Raw genomic sequence first — 17320 nt, forward strand, 5'->3', positions numbered from 1 at the left:
CCATGATGGTATGAAGGTCAGATTGGGAATTTAGCCAGGACACTGGGGTTAACACCCCTATTCTTACAATATGGGCTGTGGAATCTTTAGTGACCAGAGTCAGGAAACCGGTTTAACATCCCATCCGAAAAACAGCACCCTACACAGGGCAATGTCCCCAATCACTGCCCTGAGGCATTGGGACATTTTTTTAGACCAGAGAAAAGAGAACCTGCTACTGGCCCTCCAACACCACTTCCAGCAGCATCTGTTCTCCCATCCAGGGACCAACCAGGACCAACCCTGTTTAGCTTCAGAGGCAAGCCAGCAGTGGGATGCAGGGTGGTAATGCTGCTGGCCCCTGTCGGTGAAGACAGGTGACACCATCTCAAGATCAAATGGCTGTTTATTAGTAACCTTCACAGTTATGTTGTACAGTGTTAGTCTTGTAATGGGTTGTTCAGGGGTGCTACAGTGTTCATCTGTACTCAGAGCCTACAGGGACAGTTTGTTCTTTCACCATTGACTGAAGATCAGTGACCACTATTACATAGCTGCAGATGTGTTTAGACGTAAAAACAGACCAGATAAGACATACTAATGGTAATAGTAGTAAAGTATACCCTACATACTGGAGTTCTGTTTCCTCAACAATATTACTGTAATAGTCAATGTGGGGTGTTTGTTCCTAATGCATCTGTTCAGACATTCTGAGTAAAAGGACTATAAATCTTTGGCTAGTTTTCTTCCCGACTGAAATGCAGATTTAACTTTAAAGTTTAGTGTAATAAAGAAAACATACTCTTCTTATTTTTCACTTCAGTCAATGTCTTCATTGTTTACTCATTCAGACGACTGTGTCCAGTATTTAGATAGGAGACTGATCACTCACTGTGACACATTGTGTCTGGCTAAAGGTAGCTTACAATACAAAGCTGACAACTGGCATTTATACAAATTAAAACAAAAGACAAGATGTTATACCAAACAATATTTTTCAGACATGAAAGAGTACCATCCTACCCATTTTGGTAAACATATACCTGTGGTGTCATGATAACACAAACAGAGTTAAAGGACAATATTTCAACATTTAAAAAGTGAGTCTAGGCTGGATACTTTGCATAATTGTATTGCACTGTTTACCAGGAATAACATGCCTGTTAGAATGGCAACATAGTTAGACTTCATTGATGATGATGAACATTTGAAATAGTAGACTGATCCTCATAAGTTCATTTAAAAAAAAAAAATCTGTAAAGCCAACGATATTGGCTTCTTCCACTGTCAGTGTGTTAATGCATCCAAATCCTTTCCTTGAAAGTAACACACACACACACTTTTCTCTGAAGTCCTGTAGTTCATTCCTGGTTAAGTTGACAGGAGGGAAAAAACACAGTTGACTCTAATGTTGGTGAACATGTCCAGAAATCTTCAATAAAAACCATCAGACCAATCCCTCCACCAATCAGAGTCCTTCCCAGTCCTGACTCCCAACCATTTCCACCAATCCCGGGCTTTTCAGTCCATCCACAATTGGTTTGAGTGTAGTTTTCTGGCTCTTCAATCGGCCTGCCCATTGTCTTTCACCTGCCATTGTCTTTGACCTACAACAAAATGGTGGAGTTGGGGGTTTGCCCTCTTCTAGTCTACAGTGAAGTAAAATCCTGAAAAATAAATAGTCTGTTTGCATAGTCTGGAGGTGGTCACAGAGAGGAATGTGTCCGTAAAGGGAGACGGTCAAGTGGTATTGGATCACAGTACAGAGCAGCACTTACCTAGGAGGAAGAGACCAGACAATAGAATTGTCAGTAAAATAGCTTTCCCTCCAAAAATGTGACATTTGAATAACAGTTATGAACAGGATTTTCTGAGGGTGGAATCCTAATTTAATAAACTTAACAGTTTATCATTATTATTATTACTATTATTATTAGCAGTAGTATGAAACAGAATGACAAAACAGTTAAATCAAAAGTTACACACACACTTGGCTAAAGTTAAGTCTGGCCCCATCTCACCTCTCTCGGGGGGGGCGTGTTGGGTTGTTGAGGAAGGACAGCTGGTGCTCCAGGCTGCAGACACGGAAGGCCAGGTAACAGGAAGACAGGATGAGGAGGATGATTCTGAAGTAATGGACAATAAGGTTTATTGGATGTACCAAGTGTGTGTTTACACTAGGTGGAGGTATAACTGGATTTTTTATGTGATCATATCCATTTTATAATATTAAATTAGGCCTTGTTCAGATTTGATTTCACAGATAAAAATCGGGCAAAAAAATGTTGAGCATAATGCTGCCAATGAATGTATATTTATTCAACAACACAAGGTGTTCGAAGCCAGTTGTGGGGCATGGAAATAGTTACAGTATGATGAAGAACTTGAGAAGCTGATATTCCATCGGGCCCAGCTCTGGAACAGGCTCTGTTAGTAGGATCTTCTCTGTCTCTAAGCCCCGGTCTACAACACACGCACACACACACATTAATATAGCCATCTAATAGACTACATAGTAGATAGTGTATTGTTGCTTACAGATGCCATCAATATATTGTGGTAAGTTGCAGGTGCCACATTCTGCTCCATTACACCTCATTGTAAAGTGCAAGGAAGCTAATATATATTTGACCACATCTGGCTGTGCAAAAGTATTGTATGTATGCAAGTGGGTCAAAGTGTTTATTACACTCAGGTTTTCCAACTCTTATGCAACCCCAGACAGTTACGTCATAGTAACCACATAGTAAACACATCTTAAACAGTCCACTAGAGGAGAGGTAGAGGCAGACTGTCCTATATCAGGGATCATCAACTACATTTAGCCGCGGGACCATTTCTTCTTCAGCGGATGGTCAGGGGGCTGGAACATAATGACTAATCATTTGTAGACTGCAAATTGACCCCAAGAAGACCAAACAGATATAATATTAGACTAAAATATAATCATTTCAAACCTTGCTTAAATTAGTTTATATAATAAATCTCTATAATGCGTGGGAATACATTGGAACAGATGTCCCAAATTAAAATCACTTGGAGGTGATTTATGTCATAGTAAAGCCTGCATACAGACGTCACAATTATGAGACAATAGTAGTGTTATGTAGTGTATACATAACTGGGCAGTTTATCCAAGTCTCTTTCAGATCATCTAAATGTAGCCAGCAGTAGGGTACAGTAGTAGGGTACAGTAGTAGGGTACAGTAGTAGGGTACAGCAGTAGGGTACAGCAGTAGGGTACAGTTTGTAGGGTACAGCAGTAGGGTCCAGCAGTAGGGTACAGTTTGTAGGGCACAGCAGTAGGGTACAGTTTGTAAGGTACAGTAGTAGGGTACAGCAGTAGGGCACTGTTTGTAGGGTACAGCAGTAGGGTAGTTTGTAAGGTACAGTAGTAGGGTTCAGTAGGGCACAGTGTATGGGTTCAGTAGGGCACAGTAGTAGGGTTTAGTAGGGCACAGTAGTAGGGTACAGTTTGTAGGGTACAGCAGTAGGGCACCGTTTGTAGGGTACAGTTTGTAAGGTACAGTAGTAGGGTACAATAGGGCACAGTAGTAGGGTACAGTAGTAGGGTTCAGTAGGGCACAGTAGTAGGGTTCAGTAGGGCACAGTAGTAGGGTTCAATGGGGCACAGTAGTAGGATACAGTAGTAGGGTACAGTTGTAGGTTACAGTAGCAGGACACAGTAGTTGGGCAGAACAAGTCCCCACATGCTAAAATCTCCATTTGGTGTTTAATCCTGTACTGCATCAGAGGGTTGTGCCCATCCAAACACAACTCCCTTCCCAGTTCCCCTCCTACACATAATCAGGGATTTGAACATTCCGCAAACATGTGATGGCTCAGCCCCCGCCGGCTAACATCAATGGATAACTCCGGCCAGAAGTGGACAAAGCTGAACACCTCCAATCTCTTAATGCACCAGAAAAAACGCAGCGCTCACCTCATGTGGCATAGCCTCAATAGACATGGCTATTATGATATTATGCAATTCATGAGAAATGCTGTGTTCGCCATTGTATCTGTCAGTTTGTCATCCTTTGTGAAATTAAATACACGAAAAACAGGTTGTCCCTAGCCTGGTCCCAGATCTGCTTTTGTCGTCTTACCAAACCCCTACGGTCATTCTCATGCCAAACAAGAGTTGGCTATAATACAGGGTAAACCAATGTTGGTCCAGGTTGTCCTCCCTTCTCACCTTCCAGAGGCTGGTCTGGCTGGAAGGAGGAGTCCACCGCAGTCAGACTACCGGTTGAGCTACCCAGGAGGTCAGGGAGGGACGAGGACACGGACACCACAGAGGGTTTTCTCCTCCACTTCAGCACCGGAGGATACTCATCCGCCCCCGGGAACTCATCCACCACCGGGAACTCATCCTGGAGGTATAGAAAGGAAAGGAGGATACCTAGTCAGTTGTCCAACTGAATCCACTCAACTGAAATGTGTCCTCCACATTTAATCCAACCCCTCTGAATCAGAGATGTGCGAGGCATTATTGATCTGAATGGACCAAATCTTCAGGAAAGAAAGTGTTCCACTCTCTCAATGCTATACAGTTTATCTACAGTAACAGTCAAAAGTTTGGACACACCTGGTCATTCAAGGTTTTTTATTTTATTTATTTATTTTTATTATTTTCTACATTTTAGAATAATAGTGAAGACATCAAAACTATCAAATGCACATGTAGCAACAAAATAAAATGCTTTAAAAAAATCCAAATATATTTTAGATTCGTCAAAGTAGTCACCCTTTGCCTTAATGGCAGCTTTGCATTCTCTCAACCAGCTTCATGAGGTAGTCACCTGGAATGCTTTTCCAACAGTCTTGAGGGAGTTCCCACATATGCTAAGCACTTGTTGGCTGCTTTTCCTTCAATCTGCGGTCCAACTCATCCCAAACCATCTCAATTGTGTTGAAGTCGGGTGATTGTAGAGGCGAGGTCATCTGATGCAGCACTCCATCGCTCTTTTTCTTGGTCAAATAGCTCTTGTTCAGCCTGGAGGTGTGTCAGGATATTGTCCTGTTGAAAAACAAATGACATTCCCCCTAAGCGCAAACCAGATGGGATGGCGTATCATTGCAGAATGCTGTGATAGCCATGCTGGTTAAGTGTGCTTTGAATTCTAAATAACTCACCAGTGTCACCAGCAAAGCACCATCACACCTCCGTTCACCGTTCACCTGCGTCTCACAAAGACACGGCGGTTGGAACCAAAAATCGCAAATTTGGACTCATCAGACCAAATGACAGATTTCCACCGGTCTAATGTCAATTGCTCATGTTTCTTGGCCCAAGCAAGTCTCTTCTTCTTATTGGTGTCCTTTAGTAGTGGTTTCTTTGCAGCAATTTGACCATGAAGGCCTGATTGACACAGTCACCTCTGAACAGCTGATGTTGAGATGCGTCTGCTACTTGAACTCTGTGAGGTGCAATCTGAGGTGCAGTTAATTGCTGATTTCTGAGGCTGGTAATTAATGAACTTATCCTCTGCAGCAGAGGTAACTCTGGGTCTTCCTTTCCTGTGGCGGTCCTCATGAGAGCCAGTTTCATCATAGCGCTTGATGGTTTTTGCGACTGCACTTGAAGAAACATTCAAAGTTCTTGAAATTTTCCAGATTGACTGACCTTCATGTCTTAAAGTAATGATGGACTGTCTTCCTCTCTGATTATTTGAGATGTTCTTGCCAGAATATGGACTTGATCTTCTGTATACCACCCCTACCTTCTCACAACTCAACTGATTGGCTCAAACGCATTAAGAAGGAAAGAAATTCCACAAATGAACTTTTAGCAAGGCACACCTGTTATTTGAAATACATTCCAGGTGACTACCTCATGAAGCTGGGTGAGAGAATGCCAAGAGTGTGCAAAGCTGTCATCAAGGCAAAGGGTGGCTACTTTGAAGAATCTCAAATATAAAACATATTTTTCATTTATTTAACACTTTTTTGGTTACTACATGATTCCATGTGTTATTTCATAGTTTGATGTCTTTACTATTATTCTACAATGTAGAAAATAGTAAAAATAAAGAAAAACCCTTGAATGAGTAGGCGTTCTAAAGCTTTTGACTAGTACTGAACATACCTATATCCATCCATCCATAATCAACCTATGACATATGAATTAGACATTATTAATACCCATTACACCCATTACATTCAGATGTTACGAAGGTCAACTGTCATACAAGATGGCTGCATCGTGTGGGCCCACTCAGGAGAATAGTCATTGAGACAGAGTAAGAGTCAGATGACAATGGACCAAATATTGATTACTTCCATTTTTTCCCAGGAAGTCATTGATAAGGTCATTGTTGAAGGTCACAGAGGGGCATGGCCATGGCAGACTTGGGTCAGCCTACTCTTACATATCTAGAGACAAGGTTACATATGGATATTGATTCATAACAAATACAATACATAGACTTTAGAAAAACATTCATTATTTATTATGATTATGATTCATCCTTTTTAGACTATAATAGGGTAGCAGTAGGGCACAGCAGTAGGACAGCGGGTGGAACACAGCAGTAGGACAGCGGGTGGAACACAGCAGTAGGACAGCAGGTGGAACACAGCAGTAGGACACACACACATCCTTTCTGTTTTGGTTTTGGTTATTTTCAATGTAACAGCTGCATTCGAATGACTGCAATTACAGACTCAGATTGTAGATGGTACAGGTTTATAGCTTGTAAGTAAGCTTGATATACAGACCAGACATTTCCTTGTTAACCACAACAGACTTCTTATCTTAACCACAGGCTAATAGATGTTATTTCAGTAGAGAATCAATTTGACACAAAGCACAGCACTGCTAATGGTTCTGTGTTTAGTGGAGGAGCAGCAACACAAGGAAAAACAGAATGTCTTATAGCTTATGAGACAGACGTTACCCCAAACATGTCTTATAGGTTATGACACAGACGTTACACCAAACATGTCTTATAGCTTATGAGACAGACGTTACCCCAAACATGTCTTATAGGTTATGACACAGATGTTACACCAAACATGTCTTATAGGTTATGACACAGGCGTTACCTCAAACATGTCTTATAGGTTATGACACAGACGTTACCCCAAATATGTCTTATAGGTTATGACACAGGCGTTACCTCAAACATGTCTTATAGGTTATGACACAGGCATTACCCCAAACATGTCTTATAGCTTATGACACAGGCATTACCCCAAACATGTCTTATAGGTTATGACACAGACGTTACCCCAATAATGGAGATTCTGAAAATATCGTTATCTTTTGAAATACTGTAGTTCCTGCGTTATTCATCACAAGCCATTAACTAAGACGTTAAACTAAGACGTTAACTAAGACCTTAACTAAGACATTAAATAATACATTGACTAAATCCAGAAATCAAGTAGATCAGGGATGGGCAACTTTGATGTGGGTGGGGGCCACATAAAATCTGAATTCCTCATGAAGGGACGCAGTTGCTCCCCGTTGACATAATACATAACATTGTTAGACAATTACAGCTGAAGGATAGAACTACATACAATGATATAATGCATAGCATTAATAGACAGGTACATCTACATCTAAAATAACAATACACACTTTCATATTATTATGCCTTAGCAATTCATGCAACATGTACTCATAATAACATCTATACTGCAGTCATCCATTTTGTTACAGATGCTTACTGTTACAATTGGAAATCCTGATCCTAATCTCGCAGAACCAGTTGTTCTGTAAACATTAGCGAGATTCTTACAACATTAGGAACCACCCGTGTCCTTGGTTCTCCCATTTGACGTCAGTACTATTCAAAATAATAATGTTGTACATTATGGTTGGTCAATATTCTAACCAATAAGAGACAGGGATCAGTCTGGAGTTGACCAATATTCTAACCAATAAGAGACAATGATCAGTCTGGAGTTGGTCAATGCTCTAACCAATAAGAGACATGGATCAGTCTGGAGTTGGTCAATATTCTAACCAATAAGAGACATGGATCAGTCTGGAGTGAGGGGCCAGAGTTCTAAGCTCACTTACCAGAGATAAGGTATGGGGAACCTCCATGTAGTGTTTCAAGCTCAGACTCTTCCCATTGACCTGGAGAGGGAACGATGAGATATGGGAAATATTCAGTACACTATTTTACAGTCTGTACACTTTTAAGGCTTATAGACCTGATGATGTGGGAGTGAGCTGGTTCAGTGGTAGATGTGTGTGTGTGTGTGTGTGTGTGTGTGTGTGTGTGTGTGTGTGTGTGTGTGTGTGTGTGTGTGTGTGTGAGTGTGTGTGTGTGTGTTCTCTGACCTGGATGTGTGTGTGGGTGAGTGTGTGTGTGTTCTCTGACCTGGATGTGTGTGTGTGTAGTGGTAGCCAGTGTGTGTAGTTGTGTGTGTGGGTGAGTGTGAGTGTGAGTGTGAGTGTGTGTGTGTGTGTGTGTGTGTGTGTGTGTGTGTGTGTGTGTGTGTGTGTGAGTGTGTGTGTGTGTGTGTTCTCTGACCTGGATGTGTGTGTGGGTGAGTGTGTGTGTGTGTTCTCTGACCTGGATGTGTGTGTGTGTAGTGGTAGCCAGTGTGTGTGGTTGTGTGTGTGGGTGAGTGTGTGTGTTCTCTGACCTCGATGTTTGTGTGTGTAGTGGTAGCCAGTGTGTGTGGTTGTGTGTGTGGGTGAGTGTGTGTGTGTGTGTGTGTGTGTGTGGGTGAGTGTGTGTGTGTTCTCTGACCTCGATGTTTGTGTGTGTAGTGGTAGCCAGTGTGTGTGGTTGTGTGTGTGGGTGAGTGTGTGTGTGTGTTCTCTGACCTCGATGTTTGTGTGTGTAGTGGTAGCCAGTGTGTGTGGTTGTGTGTGTGGGTGAGTGTGTGTGTGTGTTCTCTGACCTCGATGTTTGTGTGTGTAGTGGTAGCCAGTGTGTGTGGTTGTGTGTGTGGGTGAGTGTGTGTGTGTGTTCTCTGACCTCGATGTTTGTGTGTGTAGTGGTAGCCAGTGTGTGTGGTTGTGTGTGTGGGTGAGTGTGTGTGTGTGTGTTCTCTGACCTGGATGTGTGTGTGTGTAGTGGTAGCCAGTGTGTGTGGTTGTGTGTGTGGGTGAGTGAGTTTGTGTGTTCTCTGACCTGGATGTGTGTGTAGTGGTAGCCAGTGTGTGTGGATGAGTGTGTGTGTTCTCTGACCTGGATGTGTGTGTGTGGTTGTGTGTGTGTGTGGGTGAGTGTGTGCGTGTGTTCTCTGACCTGGATGTGTGTGTGTGGTTGTGTGTGTGTGGGTGAGTGTGTTCTCTGACCTGAAGGTGTGTGTGTGGGTGAGTGTGTTCTCTGACCTGAAGGTGTGTGTGTGGGTGAGTGTGTTCTCTGACCTGAAGGTGTGTGTGTGGGTGAGTGTGTTCTCTGACCTGAAGGTGTGTGTGTGGGTGAGTGTGTTCTCTGACCTGAAGGTGTGTGCAGATCCTCCGGAGCACATCATACACACTGTCCCTGGACAGCAGAGACACAAAGACATACTGCAGGACAGACGGACAGGGGGAGAGAGAGGGAGAGCGAGGGAGAGAGCAAGGGAGAGAAAGAGCATTAGCCAATTCAAATGTGAATGAAAGCATACACACTCACGTATGCTCACACTCATGCATGCACACATGTAAACACGTATTAAGCATTTCATCATGTACTCATAAAACCCGATGTCAGGAACATTTATAAGATCCATTAGGACATCAACTCATTACCAGGAATGCAATTTTCTCTAAATAGATATTGTGAACAGTAACTCAATCTACCACGGATTATATTTGACAGATGAAGGCTTAATCTAGTACACTGACAGAGGATATTTCAATAGTGATATTCCTCTTACATGGTGGCTGTACTGTACCTCTACTGAAAACACCACTCTTTCATAATTCATTTTCAATGAGAGAGTAGGAATCCTTAAATCACTTACCAGACAATAGACAGTCATAAAATATCAGAAATCAAAGATTTGTATTTATTATGGATCCCCATTTGCTGCTACTCTTCCTGGGTTCCAGCAAAATTAAGGCAGTTATACAATTATAAAACATTACAATACATATACAACAGATTCCACAACACATTAAGATTACAGAGTAATAAGAAACCTGCTCCAATGTAAAGGAGCAGGCAGGTGAACCATTCTATCTCCCACACAGTGGAGAGGAACCAAGAAGGGACACTACCAAAATAGACTGTGACCTTGACACCCTTTCAGTGTTACCGAACCATGCGCTGACTTGCACTAGCTTAGCATGTTTGCATGAGGTGTTGTTTATTTTCCATCTACCTGTGCTTGGTGGAAAGAACGTGGTGCAGCACTAATGCCAGTTAGTCATGTTTCCATTCACTGTGCCCAGAGGTGCTAAGAGGCTAACGCTCACCTTCTGACTGGTATCTGTGGTGATGGCTAGGCCGTTGGGCACCAGACCTGCTGTTTTGTGCTTCTTTACCAGCCTCACAGAGACCACGGGGATAGCAACCTATGATGGGGGAAAGAGGTGGGAAAAAAGAGGACACAATATTATACCTTGTAGAGAGGGGGTATAACTGTACCAGACACAGGGGACATACTTGATCAGACACGGGGGGACATACTGGACCAGACACAGGGGACATACTGTACCAGAGAGGGGGTCTAACTGTACCAGACACAGGGGGCATGCTGGACCAGACACGGGGGGACTTACTGTACCAGCCACAGGGGGGCATACTGTACCAGCCACAGGGGGGCATGCTGGACCAGACACGGGGGGACATACTGTACCAGACACGGGGGGACTAACTGTACCAGACACGGGGGACATACTGGACCAGACACGGGGGACTAACTGGAGCAGACACAGGGGACTAACTGGAGCAGACACAGGGGAGCATGCTGGACCAGACACGGGGGGACTTACTGTACCAGACACAGGGGGGCATGCTGGACGAGACACGTGGGGGACTTATTGTACCAGACACGGGGGGACTAACTGTACCAGACACGGGGGGACTAACTGGACCAGACACGGGGGGACTAACTGGACCAGACACGGGGGAGACTTACTGGACCAGCCACAGGGGGGCATGCTGGACCAGACACGGGGGGACTTACTGTACCAGCCACAGGGGGGCATGCTGGACCAGACACGGGGCGACATACTGTACCAGACACGGGGGACTAACTGGAGCAGACACGGGGGACTAACTGGAGCAGACACAGGGGAGCATGCTGGACCAGACACGGGGGGACTTACTGTACCAGACACAGGGGGGCATGCTGGACGAGACACGGGGGGGGCTTACTGTACCAGACACGGGGGGACTAACTGGACCAGACACAGGGGGGGACTTACTGGACCAGACACGGGGGGGCATACTGTACCAGACATGGGGGGGCATACTGTACCAGACACGGGGGACTAACTGGACCAGACACGGGGGACTAACTGGACCAGACACGGGGGACATACTGGACCAGACACGGGGGACATACTGGACCAGACACGGGGGACATACTGGACCAGACACGGGGGACATACTGGACCAGACACGGGGGGACATACTGGACCAGACACGGGGGACTTACTGGACCAGACACGGGGGACTAACTGGACCAGACACGGGGGACTAACTGGACCAGACATGGGGGACTAACTGGAGAGGCAGGTTCGGGACAAAATGGTTTTAAAGTTAAACAGAAGGAGACACGGATGGGGGAATGCCAGAGAGAAAGAGGGAGAGAGAGAGAGAGCGGGGTTGGATTACAGTTGGTTGGAGGAGAGAAGGGGCAGAATAAAGGAGGGGAAAGCCCCTGATGCTGGAGAGAAGGGGCAGAATAAAGTAGGGTAAAGCCCCTGATGCTGGAGAGAAGTGGCAGAATAAAGGAGGGGAAAGCCCCTGATGCTGGAGAGAAGGGGCAGAATAAGGAGGATATGTGTCTAGTTGCAGATAGAATGCTGGGAATGCACTCTGACTAACCAGCTTATTGCAGAGGCCAGAGGCAGGAGAGACAGGTGCCAGGTCTTAATTTGATCACTCTTTTGTTGCTGAGAATTTTCCTGCACTACAGATGAGCTTCATGATTGACATAAATTCCCTGAAAACCTGCACACACACGGAGCTGTTAGTCAGGCAGCTGACGGAGAGGCAGCCGATGGGCTTGATTTGCTCATGGAGAATCAAATCAAAGTGTGTGTGTGTGTGCGTGCGTGTGCATGCGTAAGCACACACACACACACTTTGATTTGATTCTCCATGAGCAAATCAAGCCCATCGGCTGCCTCTCCGTCAGCTGCCTGACTAACAGCTCCGTCGGCTGCCTGACTAACAGCTCCATCAGCTGCCTGACTAACAGCTCTATCAGCTGCCTGACTAACAGCTCCATCAGCTGCCTGACTAACAGCTCCATCAGCTGCCTGACTAACAGCTCTATCAGCTGCCTGACTAACAGCTCCGTCGGCTGCCTGGCTAACAGCTCCATCAGTTGCCTGACTAACAGCTCCGTCGGCTGCCTGGCTAACAGCTCCATCAGTTGCCTGACTAACAGCTCTATCAGCTGCCTGACTAACAGCTCCGTCGGCTGCCTGGCTAACAGCTCCATCAGTTGCCTGACTAACAGCTCTATCAGCTGCCTGGCTAACAGCTCCATCAGTTGCCTGACTAACAGCTCTATCAGCTGCCTGACTAACAGCTCTATCAGCTGCCTGACTAACAGCTCTATCAGCTGCCTGACTAACAGCTCTATCAGCTGCCTGACTAACAGCTCTATCAGCTGCCTGACTAACAGCTCTATCAGCTGCCTGACTAACAGCTCTATCAGCTGCCTGACTAACAGCTCTATCAGCTGCCTGACTAACAGCTCTATCAGCTGCCTGACTAACAGCTCCGTCGGCTGCCTGGCTAACAGCTCCATCAGTTGCCTGACTAACAGCTCCGTCGGCTGCCTGGCTAACAGCTCCATCAGTTGCCTGACTAACAGCTCTATCAGCTGCCTGACTAACAGCTCCGTCGGCTGCCTGGCTAACAGCTCCATCAGTTGCCTGACTAACAGCTCTATCAGCTGCCTGGCTAACAGCTCCATCAGTTGCCTGACTAACAGCTCTATCAGCTGCCTGACTAACAGCTCCGTCGGCTGCCTGGCTAACAGCTCTATCAGCTGCCTGACTAACAGCTCTATCAGCTGCCTGACTAACAGCTCCGTCGGCTGCCTGGCTAACAGCTCTATCAGCTGCCTGACTAACAGCTCTATCAGCTGCCTGGCTAACAGCTCCATCAGTTGCCTGACTAACAGCTCTATCAGCTGCCTGGCTAACAGCTCTATCAGTTGCCTGACTAACAGCTCTATCAGCTGCCTGGCTAACAGCTCCATCAGTTGCCTGACTAACAGCTCTATCAGCTGCCTGACTAACAGCTCCGTCGGCTGCCTGACTAACAGCTCCATCAGCTGCCTGACTAACAGCTCTATCAGCTGCCTGACTAACAGCTCTATCAGCTGCCTGACTAACAGCTCTATCAGCTGCCTGACTAACAGCTCCGTCGGCTGCCTGACTAACAGCTCTATCAGCTGCCTGACTAACAGCTCTATCAGCTGCCTGACTAACAGCTCTATCAGCTGCCTGACTAACAGCTCTATCAGCTGCCTGACTAACAGCTCCGTCGGCTGCCTGGCTAACAGCTCCATCAGTTGCCTGACTAACAGCTCCGTCGGCTGCCTGGCTAACAGCTCCATCAGTTGCCTGACTAACAGCTCTATCAGCTGCCTGACTAACAGCTCCGTCGGCTGCCTGGCTAACAGCTCCATCAGTTGCCTGACTAACAGCTCTATCAGCTGCCTGGCTAACAGCTCCATCAGTTGCCTGACTAACAGCTCTATCAGCTGCCTGACTAACAGCTCCGTCGGCTGCCTGGCTAACAGCTCCATCAGTTGCCTGACTAACAGCTCTATCAGCTGCCTGGCTAACAGCTCCATCAGTTGCCTGACTAACAGCTCTATCAGTTGCCTGACTAACAGCTCCATCAGTTGCCTGACTAACAGCTCTATCAGCTGCCTGACTAACAGCTCCCAGCACATTGTTCTAATTGGAAGTGGGCACGGTTGAAGGTGAGTAGTGACATAGTTGGACTTGGACTACTTCTCTCTGTCCGTCCATCTAGATATCAAGGGTCCTGCGGTCCTGTCTACTTCTCTCTGTCTGTCCATCTAGATATCACAGTCCTGTCTACTTCTCTCTGTACGTCCATCTAGATATCGAGGGTCCTGCGGTCCTGTCTACTTCTCTCTGTCTGTCCATCTAGATATCGAGGGTCCTGTGGTCCTGTCTACTTCTCGATGTCTGTCCATCTAGATATCGAGGGTCCTGTGGTCCTGTCTACTTCTCTATGTCTGTCCATCTAGATATCGAGGGTCCTGTGGTCCTGTCTACTTCTCTATGTCTGTCCATCTAGATATCGCAGTCCTGTCTACTTCTCTTCTCTCTGTCTGTCCATCTAGATATCAAGGGTCCTGCGGTCCTGTCTACTTCTCTCTGTCTGTCCATCTAGATATCGAGGGTCCTGCGGTCCTGTGTGGCTCAGCTGGTATTAGTGTGGTGCTAGCAATGTCAGGGTTGTGGGTTTGTTCCAGCTGGGGTCACACATTCTAAGATGTATGAACTCAGATAAAAGTGTTATATATTATTAATTATTGACGATCTGTCTATTATCTGCCAGGCCTTGACTTACCTTGATGTCCTTGCCAAAGAGGTTGGCATAGAAACACAGCCAGTTCCTGGAGATATAAAGACGGCCTTGCAGCAGGATGTCTCGGAGCAGAGCGCAGGAGTATACTGAGGGAGAGGAGACATAAACAGGTTCAAAATAGCTGCTAACTCAAGACAAGCACATTGCTAACACTGTTTGTTGATTCTCACTAAAAATGTATGCACACATGACTAAGTGGCTTTGCTAAACAGCATATATTATATATAATTATAGCTCATGTATCTTTGACTTGGCCTATAGATGCTTCTAAAATAGGTTCATAGGCATTGAATAAAGTAACTGGTACATCTCCGTTAAACAGATGAAGACTATGTACCATCATCACTTTACCCCTAGTCTCAAATAGAACAGGGCTGTGTCTCACTAAAGCATTTTAGCACTACGATCATCTTAATTCCATTGAATCTAAATGGACGAAAGTTGATCTTAGTGGAACGATGCTTTAAGGAAACCCAACCCTGACCTAATATGCATAACCTGACCTCAAACCATACAACTTCCTGTTCAGGGCCTGAGGACTGGTTACCCTTACCAGAAACAATTACCAGAAATCCTTACCAGAAACCATTACCAGAAATCCTTACCAGAAACCATTACCAGAAACCATTACCAGAAATCCTTCCCAGAAATCCTTCCCAGAAATCCTTCCCAGAAACCATTACCAGAAATCCTTACCAGAAATCCTTACCAGAAATCCTTACCAGAAATCCTTACCAGAAATCCTTACCAGAAATCCTTACCAGAAATCCTTACCAGAAATCCTTACCAGAAATCCTTACCAGAAATCCTTACCAGAAACCATTACCAGAAATCCTTACCAGAAACCATTACCAGAAATCCTTACCAGAAACTCAGAAAGATGGTTTCAAACACACTGATTAGCCAATAGAGTTCCAAAAACAAAAAAGACAAACTCATACACTATGTGGGGACAGAAACATAAGAAACGATATACATATTACAGACAACAACATTTGACAGTGAAAGTACTTCTACCAATAATAGAATTAGGGCTGGGACAATACCAGTAGTGCAATACTCGTAGTATCATGGTAAGGGAACAAAACACAAAGTGGGTTTAACTTCTTTAGGAAAACAGCCCTAATGTTGGAAACAAACATCATTATGTCATCCAGAGTCACATGTATTTATTTTCTATCTGTAGCTCACAATATTTGACATACAACAGGTGTTTAAAGGACCGAAGAGTTAAGTGAGTTTCTTTTTTGTTTTCATTTTTGCCATGGGAAAAAATAGATGCTACCATAGCTAGCAAGTTAGCCAACGGTACATAAACACAGCATATGGAGCTAATAGGGCGATAGCCTGAAGTCAATGCACAGCATATAGACAGTAAGCTACAGACATGCTACAGTCACTAGCATGTGACTGTAGCTAGCACTAGTCACATGTTAACCTAAATAAACATACATCATACAGAGATACTACAACATATGTTAGCATGTAGCATTGTTGTTGACAGTACCTTTCATTAGGATCTCGTCCTTCGGAACGCACTGGAAGAGTTTGTGGTACTGCGAGTTGTACTTGCTGACAGTCTGAGCAGAGGGACAGGGCAGAGTCATGAGCAGTTCCTTGGCTGGCCTCCCTCCCACCGGCACCGGCAAACCGGCGGCCGCCCTCTCTCTCAGAGGACGAGAGCTCTGCTGCACCAGACTCAGCATGCTGGAGCCGCGCACACAGCCGCACACACACACACACACATCGACGGCGTGGCGGACCCCACTGCAAGACACGGACTGTCCTCCAACTAGTCAGATGTCAACCGGTGTCCTTTGTGTAGGTTTGAGGGGGCAGTTCTCCGTTAGACAGACACACACACACACCACTCCGGTCCGACAGTGTGCACCTCAGACCATCACTGAGCCCTTTCCCTCACCTTCAACACTGGTCTGAAACCCGACCACACACACTCTCACACACTGCCCTTCTCAGCCACAGACACAGACACCCTGAGTCCTCCCTTCCTGCCTCTCTCTTGCTGCCTCTCTCGCTCTTGCTGTTTCAACACGACAGTGCACAGTGACTCCCCCCTATGCTCACCCCATGCCAGCCCAACCCATACTGCCGCCTCCTTACCCTCCTATCCTTGTCTTAATAACAGCTTGCTGCCCACAGGCACCACCCCCTCCCTCCCTCCTCTCTCACCAAGCACATGAGACAGTCAGAACTCTCACCCCTGTTAATATCTGCAGCCAGCTGGTGTGACTGTGGGGCTCAGCAGCTCTACTTAATATTCCCCTTCGGGAGACATGGAGATAATAATCTCAGCTACGGTACAGTTCCTTTAATCTGGCCTGATGGCCTGCTGATCTCGCCAAAAGAGAGTGTGTTTGAGTTAATGGATAACCTCCTCACCTATTGAATAACCGTTGAGTTCTGAGCCTGAAGAACACAATCAAATCACCGGTACTACATCTGAATGGCTGGAGATAATCAGTTGTTGGGGCTGGATTAGTGAGGTGGGATACTTCATAGAGTCTCAAGGCTACTATCAAACCTTGATCTGTCTAAGTCTATAGACAGATCTAATACATGTTTGTATTTCAGGATCACAATGCCTCGTTTAAATTGTATCTTAG

At 45.5% G+C, this 17320-nt stretch overlaps 1 protein-coding gene across 5 annotated transcripts in view; it reads right to left on the bottom strand.

Annotated features, from left to right (window-relative positions):
* Window positions 1-367: 367 nt before the first annotated feature.
* LOC109877985 (GRAM domain-containing protein 2A-like) overlaps window positions 368-17320 on the bottom strand; it is a 37708-nt gene continuing 20755 nt past the window's right edge. For 3 of the 5 annotated variants that reach the window (XM_031812842.1, XM_031812845.1, XM_031812844.1), the window contains exons 4-12: window positions 16204-16276; window positions 14679-14782; window positions 10358-10456; window positions 9395-9466; window positions 8015-8074; window positions 4178-4355; window positions 2349-2442; window positions 2001-2105; window positions 368-1646 (exon numbers count right to left, since the gene is read on the bottom strand). In XM_031812842.1, coding sequence (XP_031668702.1) covers window positions 1448-1646; window positions 2001-2105; window positions 2349-2442; window positions 4178-4355; window positions 8015-8074; window positions 9395-9466; window positions 10358-10456; window positions 14679-14782; window positions 16204-16276 — 984 coding nt within the window. In that variant the 3' untranslated portion in view covers window positions 368-1447. Of the gene's footprint in view, window positions 1758-2000; window positions 2106-2348; window positions 2443-4177; window positions 4356-8014; window positions 8075-9394; window positions 9467-10357; window positions 10457-14678; window positions 14783-16203; window positions 16277-17320 lie in introns of all 5 variants that reach the window. The other 2 variants (XM_031812846.1, XM_031812843.1) reach the window with 2 other exon arrangements.

The sequence above is a fragment of the Oncorhynchus kisutch genome, unplaced genomic scaffold (genome assembly GCF_002021735.2).
Source record: "Oncorhynchus kisutch isolate 150728-3 unplaced genomic scaffold, Okis_V2 Okis03b-Okis08b_hom, whole genome shotgun sequence".
NCBI classification, from domain to species: Eukaryota; Metazoa; Chordata; class Actinopteri; order Salmoniformes; family Salmonidae; genus Oncorhynchus; species Oncorhynchus kisutch.